Here is a 22,734-nt window from a genome sequence, read left to right on the forward strand (position 1 = left end):
AAAAGAAGCCATAAAGCTTATGTTATGCTTAGAAAGGGATTTCCCACTGTGAGACAGTAAAGCAATTCTCTTTCTTTTGTTTTCTTTAGTACCTTTGTGGGGTTTTGTTTGTTTATTGAAATCTTTGATCACTTTGGTTTTCTTTGTGCAGTCAAGTAGGGTCCCAGCCCTACCCCTGGAGATGGTTGTCCACTTGCCCATTTCTCATTTATTGGCTAATCCATCTTTCTCTATCATATGTAAGACTTCTATACACTCTATGTATATCTGTCTATTCCTGGGTGCTCTGTCCTATTCATTGACATGTTTTACTATTTAGTGGACCACTCTCTCCTAACCGTTAATCTTTTTTCAGAATTTTCCTGAATATTTTTGTTTATATGTTTATTGTTATATGTCCTGTATGTTTGAACTCTATAATCGGTTCATTCAATTAAAAAAATCTTACTGGTTTTTTTTAGAATCAGGCAAAATTAGATTAATCTAGAGAGAGTTGATAACTATATGTTTTTTTCTTTAAGAACGTTTATTGAGATACAATTGACATACAATAAACTGCATGTATTTAAAGTGTACAATTTGGTATCTTTTTCTTTTTAGTAATGTGTATATGGCAATCCCAATCTGCCAATTCATCCCCCCCCAACTCCCTCCGCTTTGGTTGATTTGTACCATTTTCCTATATTCCGCATATATGTGTTAATATACAACATTTGCTTTTCTCTTTCTGACTCATTTCACTTTGTATGACAGTCTCTAGGTCCATCCATGTCTCTACAAATGTCCCAATTTTGCTCCTTTTACAGCTGAGTAATATTCCATTGTATATATGTACCACATCTTTTTTATCCATTCATCTGTTGATGGACATGTAGGTTGCTTCCATGTCCTGGCTATTGTAAATAGTGCTGCAGTGAACATTGGAGTGCATGTGTCTTTTTGAATGATGGTGTTCTCTGGGTATATACTCAGCAGTGGGATTGCTGGGTATTTTTAGTTTTTCAAGGAACCTCCACACTGTTCTCCATAGTGGCTGTACTAGCTTACATTCCCACCAACAGTGCAAGAGCGTTCCCTTTCCTCCACACCCTCCCCAGCATTCACTGTTTGTAGACACTATATGATGCTGACTCATTCTATCCTGGAGCAGGGTTTGTCTGTTCCCCAGCGGAGCTACAAGTGTTGTTCTCGCAGGTATTACACGTCCCTCGTGTTTACTGTTGTTGCTGGTGTAAACAAAATCCATTTTTTCCCATTATATTTCCTCACTGGGGACTGTTTCAATATTAAATTTGTTCCCGCCACCATAACTAAATTCTCATTTTATTTATGATAGTTATTCTGGTTGGTTTCCTTGAATTTTTCAGATGTGCAGTCATATTATCTGCAAATAGTGATCATTTTTTCTTTTCAATTTTTATACCTCATTTCATTCTCTTTTCTAATCACATCAGCTAGTCCTTCCAAATCGATGTTAAATGACAGCCATGTTTTTTACCTCAACAGGAATGCTTGTGGTGGTTCATTCAGCATTAAGCTGAATAACAGCTTTGGGCTTGGGTTCATACAAAATCATGTGGCTTTAGCCCTGGGCTGAGGCTGAGTGAAGTGAAGCCTCAGTGGTAAATCCTCAGCAGGAGGTGTAATGCCCGGAGAGTGAGGTGACTGCCTTAACCAGAAGACAGAGATGAGCCTGTGGCCACATGGGATGTCTCTGGATAAGCTTTCCTTTCAGCAGCTGCGGGAGGAAGCCAGGACCCCCACCTAGGGCACAGAATGGCATCTAGTAGGAGCTGAGCAAAATACTTTGTTCTCATTCTTTGTTTCTCATTTTGTGTGCTTCTCCCATTGTCTTCAGTTAGCTCCTTTATTTTTTGTTAGGTTCCTACCACCTCCTCCTTCCCTAACCCAGAGCCAACTCTGGGAGTTCTATTTTACCTTCACCTTTCTTTATTATTTCCTATATTTTTAATGTATGTACTTGAGGCTAAAATTTTTCTCCAAAGCACTCCTTTAGTTATAGACCATAGGTATTGATAGCTCGTGTTTTTATTATGGTTAATTTGTAGATATTCTGTAATTAAGGATCTGGGCACCTCTTTGGCCCAATAAAACTTTTAAAGAGCACTTTTAAACTTTTCATGTTGACTGGTTTTGATATCATTCTTTAAGTTTTATTGCCAAGTTTTAGACGTTTTTTCAGACGTTCTCACGGGAATTAGATTCCTGAATTAGTCTTTGTTTGAAAATATATAAATTTCCTTTATCACAAAAGCAAAGATGCTAAGTGTAAACTTCCTTGAACCATGGTTTGCTTTCTCGATACCCTTCATATTATTCTCCTAGCACTGGATGTAGCTACTGAGCGAACCCATGCTAATTTTTTTTTTTTTTTCTTTTAGTGGTGATATAACCATTTTGCCTGGAAGCCAAGAGGCTTCTTTACCTTTCATGGATATGAACTTCCTAGGACATGTCTTAGTTTTGCTCAGGCTAAATCAGTGTTTCCTGAGACATGTTATGCTCTTTTGAGTTCTGGAATCAGAACTTTTTTTGTCCCATGTGTTTAGTCTCTTCTCAAGAGCATCAGTCACCTAGATGTTTCACATCCGTTTTGTTGCATCAGATATAGCTTTCCTTTCTTTAATGGCTTAATTTTCCTCTTTATGTCACCTATAACCTTGAGCTTTTGTATTTGTGCTTTAAAATACTCATAGAGAAGTATTTTTTCATTAGAATCTTTGCTTTCTTAGCGAGATCATTGGTAAATAGTTTCTTCTCAGCACAAAACATTTTCTGTTACAAATTTTTCATCTGAAGTTTTTTCTTGTTCTTTCCTGTTTTTCTTGCAGCATTTTTAGTAGGTCTCAGCCTTGATTCATTTTTGCTTATCTTTCAATAAGGACAGTTTGAGAAAGGGGGCTGACAATCAGAAACTTTCTTCGTAGTAAACCAGCAGCGTGTTTCTGTGAATGACTGTGATGTTCCTTCAAGAGCAGTCTTCTGAAGGTCTACAGTGTTTTCTCTGTACTTTTGCATAGTGACAAAGATGAGCATTTCCATTTGTCCCTACCTCATATGGTGGTTGTAAAGATTAAGTTAATTAAGAGAAAGTTCTAGAATATTAGCTGGTGCATCCTGAGGATTCAGTGAAAGTTCATTATTGTCATAGATGCTACTAGTAATCACCAATGATGGCGCTTGATCTCTTTTTTATTGTTTTCGGTTGGTATCTCTTGCCTGTGCTCTGAAAGCATCTTAAACCCAGAAGGCAACAACGTGTTTTTGATAGTTTCTCTCAAGGAAGGAGTGGCAAGAGCAGATAGCATTGTGAAATCCACAGGGTAAAAGGTGTAAATAGGTGCTCAGATACTTTCTACAGGCCCCACACTCGTATTTGCAGAGGTTAGGGTAAGTGCCCTGAGAATCAGAATGTTGTTGCTGGAGGACCATGAGCAAATAGCAGAGCCTCCCAGAGCCCCAACATCCGCAAAGGCAAGTCATGGTAAAATTCAAGAGTAGCGAGGTCACCTCTCTTTTTGCTTGGAGTGGAAGTCAAAAGCATACCACACACTTTCACATGCCCTGCTTAGCCACGTGGCTCCCACTCTGTCAGCCCTTCACTTGAGAATGGACAGTTTTGAGCTTGTTCATAATGTGTTTTATAACTGAAGACTTAGAGGTTGAGAGAGAGAAAGAGACTGGTCCAAAGTACTTAGCTAGGAGGTGGTAGAACCCAGAGTTAAGGTCTCACTCTTCTGAACTTACGCTTCTGTTCCTCTAAATCTCTTCTGTATTTTCACAGCTGTCCTTTGAGGCCTATGTTTTACTTTCCTGGGGTAGTGAGCCTTGAGGTCAGAAGTAGCCTTTCTAATCTTTCTATCCTGCAGCACGACCTGGGTAGATTAAGTATTTGTCGCAGTCTGTGGATTTAGCACACGTACCCACGAACAACCTTTCATCCTGGTTTTCGGCTCATAGGAATCTTGGCTGACAAGAGATTTTTTTTCCTTTACATAGGGAAGTAAATAAAGAAATCACCTACTGGACGTTTGGTATTTGCTTGAATTGGTGGTGGGAAGATTCCTTTACAATGCAAGTAGCCCCCAAATACTATCTTAAGTACCTAGTGGTATAAGGTGTTTTTTTTTAAATTAGTAACACCAATGGCCTGCATTTGTTTTGCTGCATACTAACAGCAGATGGAGTAATTCCACTCCCAGGTGTGTCATTGTCTACATTTCACGTCAAGAGTGAAGCCGATCATTAGAGATTATATCCCTTACCATCTGGAAACTGACTTTCATAAATTATTTTTTAGGTCTCCCTTGCCAGAATGAAATGAACAGGATTCAGAAGTTGAGCAAGGGGAAAAGCCTTTTGGGTAAGTACCATTTCTCGCCACTCATTTCAACAACTAATTAAACCATCCACGCCTCTTGTAATATTGAGCACAGCAATGGATATTCAATTAGGGACCAGCATTTTGAGAAAGAAATGCCTCATTTTACCTGAGACAGGGCTCTTCCAGGAAGCTGCTAAGAGTCCACAGGACATGCTCTGAGGATCAGGTAGCTGGCTGAGAAATGCTGCATGCTCTGTCACCTGGAGGAGAAGTCAAAGGTCAGCCCAGGACCAGTGGGCAGGTCACCAGGACTGAAACTGATCATGGTCTTTACTGCTAACTCCTCCCTGATCTTGGCTTTTTATTCTTTCAAGCATGGCCATTGAATGGAGCTCTCGAGTGTCCCTTCCAAGTTAAAATGATAAGAGCCATAAATTACAGAATTTCCCATATTCCCCAGATCAAGTTGTCCATTCAAGGAGGAAGATGAGCTGATTTCCTTCTAAATTTATCGGACAGGGTCCAAGGAATTGAGTGCACTTAAACACATTTCTCCTTCATGTGCATGATCCCTAGACCATGTCTCTACGTTTCTCCTCTTACCTTTTGTCCAAATGTTGAGGTCGAAGCAAGTGGGTTGCGTGAGTGTGTTTTCCCCTAACATGCAAATCTGTGGCCAAGGTAAAGGTAACAAATGCTGGCTGTTGAAGGTTCCCTTTAGCCCCATACCCTCCTTTCTACAGCACTCAAACCAGGCCATTGCTGAGACATCAGGGACACCTCATTTGTTTGCCCAAAAAAGAGCCTGCATTGCTTCCCTTGCTTTTTAAAAAGAGAGCTGACAGCTACAACACAATAATTCCGAATTATTCTTGTTAAGCATTCAGAAGCAGGTGCATCCCCTAAACAGCCTGCCATTTCAGGCATTTATCTATTTATTTTCTTGAAGGAAATGGGCGAGTTTTTTTGCAGATTGTCAAATGGAGATGGTCTGTGAACTCTGGCCATTTCTCTTCATCTGATTTTTGTGCCACCTCAAAGTGCATCTTAATTTCTTCCTTCTACTTTTGAAAACTACTTATTTCACTGGCTTACCTTAGACTTTTCACTTTTGACAACACCCTCTTCAACTCACCAAGAACTCCAAAGCTGTTGTGATCTGGACCTGAGTATAAGTTCTTCTCCAGTGTTGAAAGATATAAGAGGATCTTTCTGGATCTCTCTTCCATAGGGCTTTCCTCCAGTGCAAGGACTTGTGCTCAGTGATCTGATTCTTCCATGTGGAAGGTTATTTTGGGTTTGAGTGATGTGCCTAAGAGAACTAATAGAGAGTGCTATTTTTAAAAATTTATTTACTTTTGGATGTATGGGTATCTAACAATGAGATATTTGTAAACTATGTGGTCTGAGATAAAATGTCTCATCTTTTGTTTTCCCCAGTTCACACGAATGAAAGGCCTACCTTTTTCCTACCATGGATCCCACCTAGTTTTAAAGCTCACTTTATCACATCTCCCCACATAGGGATATTATTCTAGCTGACTCAGAAAAATACCATTTATCTGCTTACAAATTATTTTTTGCCTGGGGAAATCTCCTAATATAACAAATATGTATTCAGGGGCATTTAGATTCCAAGCAAAAACAAGCAGTAACAAATTATAATCAGTTATAATTACTGACTACCTAGAAAAAAATGGTAATTCTATTACATTATAGATATAGAGCAGCACCTGCGTCCTACCAACCTGGGGGCTCAGCCCAGTGTGCATTTGTTTTGGTCTGTTAAGTGCTCTTGTTTTCCAACTGCAGCTCAAGGAGGAGGATCACTATTTCTTCAGCTTTCTACTTGTTCCCCAAAACTTCTCTTTTTGGTTACTGAAAGCATTTGCCTTTTTTCCCTTCCTTCTTTTCCCTGAAGACCAGGGGTGCTGTGCATCTAAGTTAGAGTATGGGCAGTACTTCTAATTGTGGCACTATCACTTAGGAGGGGTATTCTGGGGGCAACTTCCTATCCATGATCTCATTTGACCTTTGAGAGCCTGGTCATCTTGGAATAGCTTGGTGAGCAGTGTTTGAGTAGTTGCTAGAATCAGGTGGATCTGAGGTTACTACCTGCCATGCCACTCTCCTTTCCAGGTCTATTATATGAAATAAAAGGTAAATTTAAGAACATAGTTACTCTAAAATAAAAAAGTCACACAAATAAAATTGGGCAGTAGAAAGCCAGAGTGGTAAGCAGAAATGTCCATCTTCACATGGCTGATGGATATAATGTTACTACTCAGGTCACCCTGAGGAGAGTTCTCCCACAGTAGATGAGCACACAATCATCACCTACAGTTGAGTGAGAATCAGACTGGTATCACTGATTGAAGAAGAGAAAATATTATCTTCAGAGTGCTAAGAGGAAATCACTTTGAACCTAGAATGTTAAATTTATCTCAGTCATCATCCAAGTGTGATGACAGATATTCTGAAACCACAGATTTAGTAAGCTTACTAACCCCAGACTTATTAAGGTATCACTAAAGGCTTTAATATGCAGAAGACAAATAATTGCAAAAGGAATTATTGAGATACTATGTGGAAAATAAGGCATGCTGCTAAATCTAAACAAATATGAATTATAAAAATGGTTTGATAGCAACATAGAATTAAAATTTCAGAATGTTGGGGTCAGTGAGAAAAATGTTGTGTCTGGTTTATTCAGGAATAAAAGAAAACAGATTAACTTTAGATGTTTTTAGGAAAAATATGCTTCCCAGTGCATATTTTAAGGTAACAATAAAAATATTGGGAAAAGAATATATAGTTTTTAAATCTATGGAAGAAAATCATAGAATAAAGAAAATGATCGTTTCAACAAAAAGCAGGAAAGGGGGAAGATAGGAAACAAAATACAGTGGTAGATATAAAAATAAGCATATCTGTAATCATAATAAATGTGAATGGGTCAAACTCATTTATTATGAGACAGAGACTTAAAATCTGACAAGAGCAAATACTTTTCCAGTTCTTAAGAGGTAATATTATCTTGCTGAAATGTTACTTTTACTTTATTATGTCATCAGTTGCTATACCCATAACTTTAAAACAAAATGTAACATTATAAATTGTAACTATATATGCACCCAACATAGGAGCACCTCAATATATAAGGCAAATACTCACAGCCATAAAAGGAGAAACTGACAGTGACACAATAATAGTGGGGGACTTTAACACCCCACTTTCATCAATGGACAGATCATCCAGACAGGAAATCAATAAGGAAACACAGGTCTTAAATGATACATTAGACTACATGGACTTGATATTTATACAGCATTCCATCCAAAAGCAGCAGAATACACATTCTTTTCAAGTGCACATGGAACATTCTCCAGGATTGATCACATCTTGGGTTACAAAGCAAGCCTTGGTAAATTTAAGAAAACTGAAATCATGTCAAGCATCTTTTCTGACCACAATGCTGTGAAATTAGAAATCAACTACAAGAAAAACACTGTAAAAAACATGAACATATGGAGGCTAAACACTATGCTACTAAACAACCAATGGATCACTGAAGAAATTAAAGAAGAAATCAAAAAATACCTAGAGACAAATAACAATGAAAACATGATGATCCAAAACCTGTGGGACACAACAAGAGCAGTTCTAAGAGAGAAGTCTATAGCAATACAATCTTACCTCAGGAAGCAAAAAAATCCCAAATAACCTAACCTTACACCCGAAGCAACTAGAGAAAGAAGAACAAACAAAACCCAAAGTTAGTAGAAGGAAAGAACTCATAAAGATCAGAGCAGAAATAAAGATGAAAAAAAAAAAAAAGAAAAGTTCAATGAAACTAAAAGCTGATTCTTTGAAAAGATAAACAAAATTGATAAACCTTTAGCCAGATGCATCAAGAGAAAAAGGGAGAGGACTCAAATCAATAAAATTAGAAATACAAAAGGAGAAGCTACAGGGACACCACAGAAATACAAAGGAACAAAGGATCATAAGAGACTACAACTATATGCCAATAAAATGGACAACCTAGAAGAAATGGACAAATTCTTAGAAAGATACAACCTTCCAAGACTGAACCAGGAAGAAATAGAAAATATGAACAGACCAATCACTGAAATTAAAACTGTGATTTAAAAACTCCCAACAAACAAAAGTTCAGGACCAGATGGCTTCGCAGGTGAATTATATCATGTATTTAGAGAAGAGCTAACACCTATCTTTCTGAAACTTTTCCAAAAAATTGCAGAGTAACTATGAGGCCACCATCACCCTGATTCCAAAACCAGACAAAGATACTACAAAAAAGAAAATTACAGGCTGATATCACTGATGAACATAGATGCAAAACTCCTCAACAAAATACTAGCATACTGAATTCAGCAATACATTAAAAGGATCATACACCATGATAAAGTGGAATTTATCCCAGGTCTGCAAGGATTTTTCAATATCCGCTAATCAATCAGTGTGATGCACCATACTAACAAATCAAGGAATAAAAAACACATGATCATGTCAATCCCAAACTCCCAATCTATCCCTCACCCTTCCCCACTGGTAACCATAAGTTTGTTCTCTAAGTCTGTGAGCCTGTTTCTGTTTTGTAAATAAGTTCATTTGTATAATGTTTTTTGCATTCTGCATATAAAGTGATATGATATTTGTCTTTCTCTGTCTGAATTACTTCACTTAGTATGATAATTTCTAGGTCCGTCCATGTTGCTTTTTAATGGCTGGGTAATAGTCCATTGTATCCATATATCACTTATATGTGGAACCTAAAAAATGATACAAATGAACTTATTTACAAAACAGAAACAGACTCACAGACAGAAAAACTTATGGTTACCAAGGGGGAAAGGTCAGGAGGAGGGATAAATTGGGAGTCTGGGATTGACATATACATACTACTACATTTAAAATGGATAACCAACAAGGATCTGCTGCATAGCCAGGGAATGCTGTCCTGTAATAACATAAATGGGAAAAGAATTTGAAAAAGAATAGATTATACGTATATGTATAACTGAATCACTCTGCTGTACATCTGAAATTACCCAACATTGTAAATCAACTATAGTGCGATATAAAATAAAAATTTTTAAAAAGGAAACAAAGTAACAGAACTGCAAGGAGGAATTGTCATATCTATAACCTAATCAGAGACTTTAATATACCTCTTCTTGAAAACTTACAGTTCAAGTAGACAAAAGAAGAAGTGAACAACATAATTCATTAGCATTTTTATATATGTATTCCTGTGCATACGCATAGAATAGACAGTCTTTTCAAACACACATGACATTTGTCATGGATTATTACACAAAAGAAAACTAAACATCTCCAAAAAAGTGTTATAGAAGAAATTCATTCTCTACAACACAGTACAAATAGAAGTAAAAAAATGAGGTTACCCAACCTTATATGTCTGGGTTTTTTTTAAATAGTCTAAGATGAAGTAATATAAAAATACAAAACATTTAGTTTGCATGAAAATGAAAGCACTATGTGCCCAAAACAGAGAGAACCAACTAAAATGAAACTTAGAGGAACATTCATAGCTTCAAATGCATTTCTGGAAAAAAAAATAAAACTAAAATTTCAAATTGAAAAGCTATAAGGACAGCACAGTTAAGACTAAAGCAAAAAGATATCAAATAAACAAACCTTTGACAATATGAAAGCCTCAAATTCTCTCATGAATTTAAAAATGGGATGTAACCTCAGATACAGATGAATAGTATAAATTTGTGGTTCTCAAACTTCACTGTGCATCAGAAACACTTGGAGAGTTTATTAAAGCATAGTTTGCTGGGCACCACTCTCAACGTTTTTAATTCAGTAGGTTTGAGGTGGGCTCAAGAATTTGCTTTTCTAAGCTATGTCCCACTGATGATGCAGCTGCTGATCCTGGGCCCACACTTTGAAAACCATTACTATAAACCAACTGATAGCAATTACGAAAACCTAGTTGAAAAGGATACTGTGGGTATGGGTCATGAAGAAAAATAAGGCCCAACTGGATTAAAAAAAACCCATTAATTTAAATCAAAATCAAAATACTACTGTCACCTCCTACAATAGGCAGCTGGCTCAAAACGTTTCTATGGGTGAATCCATGGAAGAGATCATCCTCATTTTATACAAAACATCTGGAGTATAGAACAAGAAAAATACCTGAATCACTTTATAAATTAGTTGCTTTGATACAGAAATTGAAGAAACAAAGATATATGCCTCTATCACTTAGTAAAATAGATGCAAAATGATCAGCAAATTGAATCCAATATATCATGACCAAGTAGTATTTATTCCAGGAAAGCAAAGGTATATTTTTAAAAATTGTTCCACTCATTCAAAGCATATAAAGGCTAAAAATCCTACGATTCTCTCAAGTATTAAAAAAGTTAGTGAATCCGGAAGAAATAGAAAATCTGAACAGACCAATTAGTAGTGAGGAGATTGAATCAATAATCAAAAATCTCCCAAGAAAGAAATGACCAAGAGCAGATAGCTTCACTGGTGAACTTTACCAAATATTTAAAGAAGAATTAACACCAATCCTTCTCAAACACTGCCCAAAAAATTTCAGAGGAGGGAACACTCCCAAACTCATTTTATATAGCCAGCATTACCTTAATACTAAAGCCAGACAAAACACTACAAGAAATGAAAACTACAGGCCAATATCCCAGATGAATATAGACACAATAATTCTCAATAAAATATTAGCAAACTAAATTTAGCAGCACATTAAAAGGATCATTCACCATGATCAAGTAGGATTTATCCCTGGGATGCAGTGATGGTTTCCACATACACAAATCAGCCAAGTGATACATCACATTAATAGAATGAAAGAAAAATATTATATGATGATCTCAATAGAAGCAGTAAATCCATTTGACAAAACTGAACATCTGTTCATGATAAAAAATAAAACTCAATAAATTAGGTATTGGAGGAATGTACCCCAAAATAATAAAGGCCATATATGACAAGCCCACAGCTAGCATCATATTCAACAGTGAAAGGTTTAAAGCTTTTCCTCTAAGATCATGAAAAAGACAAAGGTGTCCAGTCTCACCACTCCTATTCAACCTAGTACTGGAAATCCTAGCCAGAGCAATCAGACAAGAGAAAAATAAAAGTCATCCAAGGTGGAAAGGAAGGTGTAAAATTTTCTTTGTTTGCAGAAGATATGATTTAACCAAGGAGGGGAAAGATCTCTATGCTGAAAACTAAGACACTGAAAGGAATCCCATGTTCATGAATTAGAAGAATTGATATTGTTAAAATGCCTATACTACCCAAAGCCATGTATAGATTCAAAGCAGTTTCTATAAAGATACAAGTAGCATATTTTTACAGAAGTAAAAACACAATCCTAAAATTTATATGAAACCACAAAAGACCCCAAATAGCCAAGAAAATCCTAAAAAAGAAGAGCAAAGGGCACTTCCTGATTCCAGCTGTATTATAAAGCTATAGTCAACAAATAAGGTTGTACTGGCATAAAAATAGACATATAGAGTAAAAGAACATGATTGAGAGTCCAGAAATAAACCCAATCAACTAATATATTCAAAATACAGTCTCTTCCATAAATGGGAAAATTGGATACTCACATGTAACTAACTTGAAATGGATCAAAGACCTAAATCTAAGACTGGAAACAATAAAACTACTGGGAAAAAAACAGGGAAATAGCTCTTAACATGGACCTTGGCAATGAGGTTTTGCATATGCATCTAAAGCACAAGCAACAAAATCACAAATAAGTGGGACTACATCAAAATTAAAAGCTTCTGCACAGCAAAACAATCAACAAAACAAAAAGACAACATATGGAATGAGAAGAAATATGCAAACCATATATCATATAATGGGTTAATATTGATAAATATAAAGAACTCTTACAACTCAATAGCAAAAACAAAACAAAAAATATCCACAAATAATTCAATTTGAGAAATGGACAAATGAACTGAATAGACATTTTTTCCAAAGAAGATATTCAAATGGTCAACAGGTACATGAAAAGGTCTCAGCATCACCAATCAGGGAAATGCAAATCAAAACCACCATAAGATATCAGGTCCTGCCTGTTAGAATGGCTATCATGAATATGACAAGGGATAACAAATGCTGGAAAGGATGTGGATAAAGAACACTTGTGCACTGCTCTTGGGATTATAAATTGGTGCAGCCACAATGGAAAACAGCATGGAGGTTCCTCAAAAAATTAAAAATAGAACTACCATATGATCCAGAAATTCTGCTTCTGGGAATATATCCAAAGGAAATAAATATACTATGTCAAAAAGATATCTGCACTATTTACATTGGCCAAGATGTGGAAACAACCTAAGTGTTCATTGATGGATGAATGGATAAAGAATTTCATATATGTGTGTGTGTGTGTCTATGTATATATACATAGACACACACACACACGAAACAGAATATCATTGAGCCATAAAAAAGAAGGAAATCCTGCCAATTGTGACATCGTAGATAGACTTGGAGGGCATTTTCCTAAGTGAAATAAGAGACAGAGAAAGAAAATACTGTATGATCACTTGTATGTGTAATCTAAAAACAAACTTATAGACAAATAGATGAGATTGGTGGTAAACATAGGCAGGGTATGGGCAGTGGGAGAACTGGGTGAAGGTGGTCAAAAGGTACAAATTTCCAGTTGTAAGATAAATAAGTACTGGGATATAACATACTTTATATCTATAGTTAACACTGCAGTATGGCAGATATGAAAGTTAAGACAATAAATCCTGAGATGTCTCCTCACAAGGAAAAAAAAACTTTTTTCTATATGAGATGATGGATCTAAACTAAATTTATTGTGGTAATCAATTCAGAAGATATAAGTGAAATCATTGTGCTGTATACCTTAAACTTATACACTGCTGTATGTCGATTATATTTCAATAAAACTGGAAAAACTTCTGAAATAAAAAGTTATTAATAAGAGTAGAACCACAAGGAAAAAGAACTCATCAAAGAAGGAATCCTATCTACCCTTGAGCAAGTCCTAGGGCCCTGCAATCTTGACTAGGTAATAACCAAGCATGCCATTCTTTCTTGCTGGTTCTGCAGTAAATACCCTGGCTGATGTGTGAGCCCTCCTCTGTTTTAGAGGTATGAACTGTGAATATCTGTGCACTACTCTGATTCACGTTGGACCTTTCGTTCTCCCAGGAACATTCATACCTCGGTGTAATGAAGAGGGCTATTACAAAGCCACGCAGTGCCACGGCAGCGCAGGGCAGTGCTGGTGTGTGGATAAATACGGGAACGAGCTTGCTGGCTCCAGGAAACAGGGCGCTGTGAGCTGCGGTGAGTGAGGCCTTCTGCACCAGCCCCCCAGTGACCTCTGGCGACTTGTACATACTCACTGGATGAGGATCTGGGCAGAAGAATTTCTAGAGGTCGCTATGGTCTATGGTGAATGAGTTTACCATGGAGATAAAGTAACCCTGAAATCACATGAGATAATGCATAGCTAGTTTTTTGAGTGGCAGGAGCTCATCATGACCAGTGAATTGGACAACAGTGTTTGACAGTCAGGAACTGTTGCAGGCAGAGTGACTCAGATAAACCTTCCAAGAAGGTAGAAACATCTCAAGAGTTCCAGGGCTTATATCAGAATAAAGCTGGTGGTCCATGCCAGGTAAACTAACCCTACTCGGGCACAGATGCTCCCATGTTCAGAAGGAAAACTGCATGATTTTGCCCTACAGTTAAGGGAGTCATGAGGCATAAGCAGAAACTAACCTCAAATCTTTTCTTCTTAACGTTTCAGAAGAGGAGCAGGAAACTTCAGGGGATTTTGGCAGTGGCGGCTCTGTGGTCCTGCTGGATGACCTAGAGGATGAACGGGAGCTGGGACCAAAGGACACATTGGGGAAGCTGCGGGTGCACACCCGGGCAGTGACGGAGGATGACGAAGACGAGGACGATGACAAAGAGGATGAGGTCGGGTACATCTGGTAGTCCCCACAAAGAGGAGGACAAGAGGTTTGCACAAAATTGCAAGTCACTTCCTGTTCCTGCATTTGTATCTGAGACTCCACAGCACACGGCCTCTTCTCCATTGTTGCCCTCTCTACCCAACCTAAGGTTTGGAAGACAACTCCTTGTCCCCGGAGCATTCTGATTTTGTGTCCGGCGTGTGGGAAGAAGGGTGTTGTTTTGTTTTTTAGACAGGGGGCTGGCTGGCTGAATTACAGCCTCCTTCCCTCCCGTGAGTTTTTTGCAACAAGCATGTGATTTATGTGGGATTCTGAGCGTGCAGGGAGCCCCCACCCTCTAAACGTCAAAGACCCTTTTCGACCACCCACACCGGTGGTTAGTACAGCATGGTTCACAGCCTTACCGTGTCTAAGTGCTTTTCTTGTGTCCTGTAGATGTTGTGGAAAACACACCACACTGTACCTTTTCCCCTTACCCCCCACCACCCCTGGTGTCTATTATTACAAATTAGTTTCTCACATCACTCGATCTGGCTTCCTACAAACAACAGCCTTAATTCTGTCAAGGGTCCCTTTGGGGAATTGATTTTCTGTATTAAAGAAGGTGTCTGGATGCTTCTCTGTGCGTGCATAAATATGTAAGTACATACAGAGGAGACTGTACGCACCGCTCAGAAAAAAAGGGTTTGGGTATCCACTAAAAACTCATTTGAAAAACAATTACACGTGTCAGCTTGTCCAGACCTGGATCACCATTTCTGGAATAGGAAATTTGTATCAAAGTCCTTTTTTTGCACTAACAGTTGACACGCGTAGCCTGCAGGCTGAGGAGGCTGCTTCTGTCTGCGGCAGCAGAGTGGCTGGAAGCCTCTTTGATTTGGATAAGCCTCTGTCTGCCTAAATTGCTTTCCTCACAGAAGCCATGCGACTCCCACGTGGGCAGTTTCACAAGCCATCTCTCTCATTTCAGCTCAAATCCCCCTCGGGCGGCAGAGTCCAGTCTGCGGCAGGCCCCTCCCTTCCCTACATACTCAAGGGCTTCTTCTAAGGCATGTACACACACCCCTGCTCTCTGAGACGACAGTTCCTGGCTGTTCCTTACCCGAAGAAAATTCAGGATTCTTGACTCAAAGTTTCGGTTTTGCCCCTATCGAGCCACACATTATGACGAGGCTGCAAAAGCTCTACAGAGTTTTGATCCCTCATCATTTGTAAAGAATCACACGTGGAGGCCTAGAAAGAACGTTATGACAGCACATGGGATGTTAGGGTTGGATTTTTAAGAGCTAGTCCTGCCCTCATCCACTCCCCCACACAAGTGTCACAAGATACTAATGAAGAAGGCCCTTCACCATTGCATTTCTTTTCCCTAAGTTAACTCATGATTAGAGTCTGTCTCCAAATTTGGTAGGGTCATCATCTCTACAGTCTTTAGGATTTCTTCCCCAGTCAAGCTGGCCCCGATACAAGTACCAAAGAGTAGTCTTCAAAGTGGCTCCATTTAGCTCAGTACAGGGGCTTAAGCTCCTGCCCCCTCTGGTTCCCACCCCCCTCGATGCCCTCATCAGCCAGCCAGCAAGGCACTCTGGCCCACATTTGTTTTTCTTCCCTTCCTGCGCTCTAGCTCATCCACAAGGAGACCACATACACTCAGGCAAAAATATATTCAGCCAAACCATGATTATAAGTGGCAGCTGACCAACCCTCCCACTCCAAATTGAGCATTTGTTTATACTTTACCAGCCCACCTCAAGCTAGTATTTTCCAGTCCCTGCATTGGCCAGACCCACTGTGGCATTAGCCCTGGAGTTGGCTCAGATAGGACATGAACTTACTTCATATAGCAAACTCATTTGGCCTGATAGACATGAGTACAGATAGGACCCTAGGTATCGGGTGATCACAGGCAAGCTCTGTATTGGATCTCAACTCCATCACCTCTGTTTGTCTTTTTTCCTCACTTGAACAAAACTCTGAGATGATAATTTAGAAAACAGGTGCTTAATTGCAGCTAAATTACAATCGAATATATAAAAGAATCGAAGCATATTAAAAAAATCTCAGTTTAGACCATCAAAGAAAACTATTGTTACTATCTCCTCTGAGCTTGGAAAAATGCACAAGAGAACAAATTAAAATCGACAAATTGATTTCACTTAAAGAAACTTCTAGGAACAGCATGAACCACTGATTTTAATTTGCCTAATTATCTTATGACAAGTGTCAAATTAAGACGACACTTAAAGATCCTTAGCATTAACTTAATGATGGAGAAGAGTGCTCACTAGTCAAGTCCCAGGAAGATAATGAGATGCTCATTTTCAGAGAGATTACGAGAAGATATTTTGATTCATTAAAATATTAAATAAAAAGCCCTCCTAAGATTGGAACCCCAAATCAATGGAGCAACATTAACACCGCTTTTCATGCCTCACTTTGGCAAGAGAGCATTAAATGTTTTTTTTTAAGGTACTGTGCATAAGTACTAAAGATTTGATTTTTTAGTTACCTCATTCTTAGAAGAATTTTTGCTTTCTCTTTTTTGGCAGGAGTCCTTCAGCTAGTGACAAAGTATATATCAAAATCTTGATTAAAAAAATAGTACTGTGATAATCATTCCCTTGTTGGAGGCAGGTATGGAGTTGAAACGTCACTGACTCATAGTTGGAACCTCCTTAGTGAATAGTTTTATTCTTATTCCACAAATGGTTCTTTTATTTGATACCATTTCCTTGGCATCTAAGTTAAGCCCCAGAATTTTCTTCCACAATGATTAGTTCTCTACCATATTAGTGTCTTTTTGTTCCTACAAAACACTCTAGACATGAAAATACCTTCATACTGAATTTGAGGTATTACATCAGTTCCTCCTCCTTTACGCCCATTTTCCCACACCCAGCAGTGAATGACGATGTGTCTGTCCAGGTCTGCCCCTCTCCTCTTCCCAGGATGCCATCTACAGTTATGTTTTGTTTTTACCTTGACCACACTGTACAGTAACATCCAAGAGCCCTTTCTATGGTGGGTGGTTTTGGTCTTTTTATACCTTTTTCTCAAAGTCACTGATGTTTGTCTCTGTTCAATGTGTAGCATTGTAATGAGAGCCCACCAAATCCTGAGTGTCAGTTTGTTGTCCCTACTGTAGATGAAATAGTGAAGTAGAAAAACCTAGTAAATTCTGAATGCTTTCCCATGTAGACTTATCTGGAATGTGAACATGACTCTTTGGTTAATAGCAAGTGCTTAACTGTAGTCCTGAGTAGGTGCATTTCTGTCTGTCTCAATAAATTTTAAGTTGTCTGCAACATCTGAGCGTTTGTATTTTGTTAGCGTGCATGTGTCCTCGCCAGGCCATGTCCACACATGGTCTCTGGAGAGAGTATGGGCAGGTCAAGGGGATCACCAGTGCAGGGCCCTCTGTTAAGGCTTCTGTACGTGGTAGCGAGGCCAACTTGCTGGAGGTCCAGCCTGTCCTGACCCCTCTCAGCACACTCTGGCCACCCGTGCCCTGTGCCCGCTCCGACTAGAACCCTATCATCTAACCCCTCTTTTTGCTGCTTTCTCCTCTCTCAAGCTATGACTCTGTTACTTAGTCCTTACCCATCAGATCGCACTGTTGTCATCCTGTTTCCAATCTTAAGCTTTTCAATTCTCCTTATTCCTTCCCTCCCCAGTTATTCTCCAGTTCTCTTGAGGGGGGGAAAAAGGAAAAACTCCTTTACAGGGACTCTGAGTTATACTCAGTTCATGGATTAACACACCAGATGCTTGTCAAACATTAGAAAACACTCAAATTGGAACAGGAATTATTTCCTTTCCACCTTTATCCACATTAAGGCCAGTGTATCTATGACTTAATTATACACTGAGTGAGTAATTTTACCACCAACCAAGATAGAAACTATCTTATGAATAATTCTAATCCTTTACCCAATAGACTGCATTTTACAGACAATTTACAGATTGACAGTTCAAGGAAAGGTGCATCATAAATCCACAAAATAACTAATGTCAGGTGAACAATGGCCAATATGAAGCCTCCAGGGTAGGTACAGGATATCTTAAAGGGCACCTGGCATTTGTGCACACTCTTGAAATTCCTCTTAAATCAGCAGATTTACAGTCAAACCCCACATGTCTCCTCAAGTTGCAACTTCGTGGAAGCCACTTCAGTCCGTTAAAGGCCAGGACCAAAGAAATATTATATTGTGTGAATAAAAAGGTCCCAGCACCTCTCAAAATTCTGGGTCAGTTGTGAGATTTGCTTTTACAAATTGATTCAAGGAAAGAGGAAGATTTCAAAATTTATTCATTCAACAAGCTTTTATAGATTAATTAGGAGATTTGTAGATACACAGATTAATATATGTTGGATGAATGTCACTATGGGCAGGCACCGTCTTCAGCGCTAGGAACATATCAATAAAAGTGAGTAAGACCTGGGGTGAGGGGTGGGGAGGGAATCCTGTTCTGTAATCTCCTTGAAAACGACAAATGTTACGAGTTGATGAATATCAAAGTTGACACCAGTGGCTACTGTAGCCTTGTTTAAGCTTGCCTTTCTTAGTTTCTCAATATCATCATTCCCTGATTTTCATCCTACCTCTCTGGCTATTTGTTCAGGTCTCTTGTATATCCTTTTGTTCACCCAGTTCTATTCATATGGGTGTTCCTCAGATCTGTGTCTCCAGCCCACTTCTTTTTAACTTTACATGCTTTCTCTAGACAGTCTCATCTGTATCAGTGGTTTCAACCAAATCCTCCACTTGGAGAAGCCCCAATCTATGTTTCAAGTGTAGGTTTTAACTCTGCTCAACTCTGAAAAAGTCATCTGGCATTTAGATAATTCTACTCAAATTTCCCATGAACACCAATTTCAAACCTTAAAACAACAAAAGGATAGAATGAAATGTAGAGTGAATATGCCTATGACAATAGGAGTCAAAGTCTTCATTAAAAACAGTTCCTAGCAAACATGAGCCGTAAAGGAATAGATAAATTTTTCCTCCATCAAAATTAATAGCATGTCATGAACAAATTTAAAAGATAAATAAGAGATTAAAGAAGATACTGAGGACATAAAACAGATGAAGGATTAGGATATAAAATTTTTTAACTCCTACAAATCTGTAAGAAAAATATAGTTCAACAGACTAATGGAGAAAGATAAAAACAGGTGAGCCATAGAAGACACAGATGGCAAAGAAACCATGCCTAACCTCACTCATGATCAGAGAGATAAAAATTAAAGCAATGATCTCTCAGTTTCGCTCAGAAAAAAATCATGATCATGTCAAGTTTTGAGAGTGTAGTATAAGGAACACTCTTAGACACTGTACAATCAGATCAGCAATGCGGCTGGGGCAGGGGGGCAGTTTGGTAATACCTATATAAGTAAGAGTAAATACCCTAGCAATGAATAATTTCACTTCTCAGTAATTATTCCTAGAGGAAAAAAATCACAGTGATTTACGAAGATATATGTAAAATATATGTATATCCATTTTAGCATCATTTGTTAGACTAGGAAATTTGGTACAAAACTATCCATTAGTGGGCACATTGGGCAACCTTATGATCTGGAATACTATGCAGCAGTCAAAAATAATGAAGTAATTTTATATGCACTGACTTAGCAAAACTTCTAAAGCATCAGTTGTGTGAAGAAAAAATCAAGTGATATAGAGTATGAAATATGTAAGTTAGATATGTAAAAGGTGATACTATCAACTTTCTCCAAGTAAATATGGAAATACATGAGACAAAGTCTGAAAGGACACACACCAAGCTGGTAGCAATGGGGACCTCTGAGGAAAGGACTGGGATTAGGTCTGATCAGCCTCATCTCTATATTTTACTTTTTTTTTTTCATGAAAGCAATACACCATGTCTTATATGATTTAAAAATAATTCATTAGCTTCCTCTTCAAGATTTCTCCTCATACACTCCTTGACTTCAAGAATGGCACCACCATCTATACCTCTCACCCCAACTCCCAAACTGTAATAAGTCAGCAAATCCTGTCAATTTTTCTAAATCTCTCTTCCACTCTATCTCACCACCACTGTCATGGTTCTGACCACCATCCTCTCTCTCAATTGTCTTAGGAATTTTTTAACCAGTGACCCTGCTTTATTCTCGCCCAGCTCCCATACCATCCTACATGCTGCTGCTGCCAGAGTAATTTATTCTCAGAGGCAAATCTGACCATGTCACTGCTCTACTTAATTGTCTAGGTTTCTCATCACTGTCAGGACTAAATTACTAAATCTAAATTACTTGGCTTGGCAAATACACTCCTTTATAATTGATCCCTTTGCACCTCTTTGTCTCCCTGCATTCCTCACTTTTCAAATTCTAATTTTTTTCCCAAGCATTCTTCTCAGGCCTTGGCCTGTGTTCCTGATAGTTCCTTTACCAGAACAGCCTAGGGGTCTCAGCTCAATTATTACTCCTCTAGGAACCCTTCTCAATTACTCTGAGAATTACCACGCACTCCTCCCCATTTCCTCTAGAACCCTGTGTGTATCTCCAAACCAGTGCTTGGTAACTGCCATGGCCAATTGCTCATCAAATATGAACCTTTCAAAAGCCAGAGGTAAAGGAAAATGGCAGACTAGGAAGCTCTAAGCCATCATTCCCCCAGAGAGACATCAAAAACAACCCCAAACTAGCTAAGATAACCTTATAGGAACTCTATTGAGTGGTTAAAGTCTACCACAACCAACTGAACACCCAATCAATAAAAAGCCATGTTCAATATGGTAGTAAATTCCGTGGTATTTTACTTGCCCTGAAACACTGCTTCCCCAGTGCATCATGGTCTTGATCTGAAGGAGGTGGCAGCAAAATTCCATATTCTATCCCATGAACCAGAAGGAACAAAAAAAAAAGACCTTTCCCCCCCAATATTCTAACCTATTCGGTGGGCTTCCCAAAGGACAGGTCTCTGTGATGCCTAACTCAAAGCTCAGGCAGGGAGAAGCAGCTAGCACTGCTCATGAAAGCTGCAGGGTACTACAGACCTGCAGATACCTGAGACAGAACATATGGGTAAAGGCATACAACAGGCCATCTAAGGCTCTGAAGAGAAGCTGAAGTAGACTCTCTGGGAAATTAAGACATTTAAAAGCAATTGTGTACATAGGAGAATCAAAAAAGGCTGCCCACAGGCCCAGGCAAAATGCATGCTCAGCCAAGACATGAGAAAACCTTACATTTTCACCATAGGTTGATCCCAAGCATCAGATATGACCAGTTAATCAGTGAAGGACTTCCCTAGTACAGAGCTGGCATGTAAAGTCTGAGAAAGATGGATGTTTTTTCAAATGCCCTATTTTTTATAAGGTACACAAACTATCAGGAAAACATGGCTCATTCAGAGGAAGAAATTAGAGTGGCAGAAATTACCCCTGAAGAAGCACAGCCATGGACTTTAAAACAACTGTCATACATATACTCAAAATGCTAAAACATGAACAAAAACTAATGGAAACCAGGAAAATAATACATGAAAAAAAATAAGAATACAAAGATAGAAGTTATATATATATAAAAAAATAGGAATTCCAGAGCTGAAAAATAGAACTGCATAGAAAATTTCAATGCAAGGGTTTGACAGCAGATTTGAGCAGGCATAAGAAAAATAATCAGTGAAAAAAATCAAATCAGGACATATGACATCATCAAGTCTGAGGAGCAAGAAAAAAAATGAAGAAAATGAACAGTGCCTAAGAGACTTATGTAATACCATAAAGTAGACCAGTATGTATATTATAAAAATCCCAAAAGGATAAGAGAGAAAGGGGTAGAGAGATTGTTTGAAGAAATAATGGCTGAAAATGTCCCAAATTTGAGGAAAGACATGAATTTACACATCCAAGCAGCTCAACAGACTGGAACTGGGGTAAATGCAAAGAGGCATGAAGACACATCGTAATCAAAACTACTGAAAGAGAGATAATCTTGAAAGCAATAAGAGAAAAGTGACTCATCACATACAAGGGATCCTCAGTAAGATTATCAGCCAATTTCCCAGAAAGAAACCTTGGAGGCCAGAAGACAGGGGAATGAAATTATTTAAAGTGATGAAAGAAAAAAACAACAACATAGCAACAAAGAATTCTATAACTAGTAAAAATATCTTTCAAAAACGTTGACACTCTCAGATAAACAAAAGCTGAAGAAATTCATTACCAATAGACCTGCCCTAGAAGAAATGTTAAATGGAGTCCTCCAGGTTGAAATGAAAGTTAGATGGTAACTCAAGACCATATGAAGGTATAAAATTCTCTGGTAAAGATAAATACATGGTCAAATATTTTTTAAAAGCATTGTAATTTTGGTTTTTAACATTTATATTTTCAATAGTATCTAAA

At 38.3% G+C, this 22,734-nt stretch overlaps 1 protein-coding gene across 1 annotated transcript in view; it reads left to right on the forward strand.

The window, feature by feature from the left end:
* SPOCK1 (SPARC (osteonectin), cwcv and kazal like domains proteoglycan 1) overlaps positions 1-14,754 on the forward strand; it is a 517,559-nt gene extending 502,805 nt beyond the window's left edge. The window contains exons 10-12 of the mRNA XM_057748448.1: positions 4,322-4,384; positions 13,583-13,720; positions 14,187-14,754. Of these exons, the coding sequence (XP_057604431.1) occupies positions 4,322-4,384; positions 13,583-13,720; positions 14,187-14,377 (392 nt within the window). The 3' untranslated portion in view covers positions 14,378-14,754. The remainder of the gene's footprint in view (positions 1-4,321; positions 4,385-13,582; positions 13,721-14,186) is intronic.
* The last annotated feature ends 7,980 nt before the right edge of the window (positions 14,755-22,734 follow it).

The sequence above is a fragment of the Hippopotamus amphibius genome, chromosome 1 (assembly GCF_030028045.1).
Source record: "Hippopotamus amphibius kiboko isolate mHipAmp2 chromosome 1, mHipAmp2.hap2, whole genome shotgun sequence".
Taxonomy (NCBI): Eukaryota; Metazoa; Chordata; class Mammalia; order Artiodactyla; family Hippopotamidae; genus Hippopotamus; species Hippopotamus amphibius.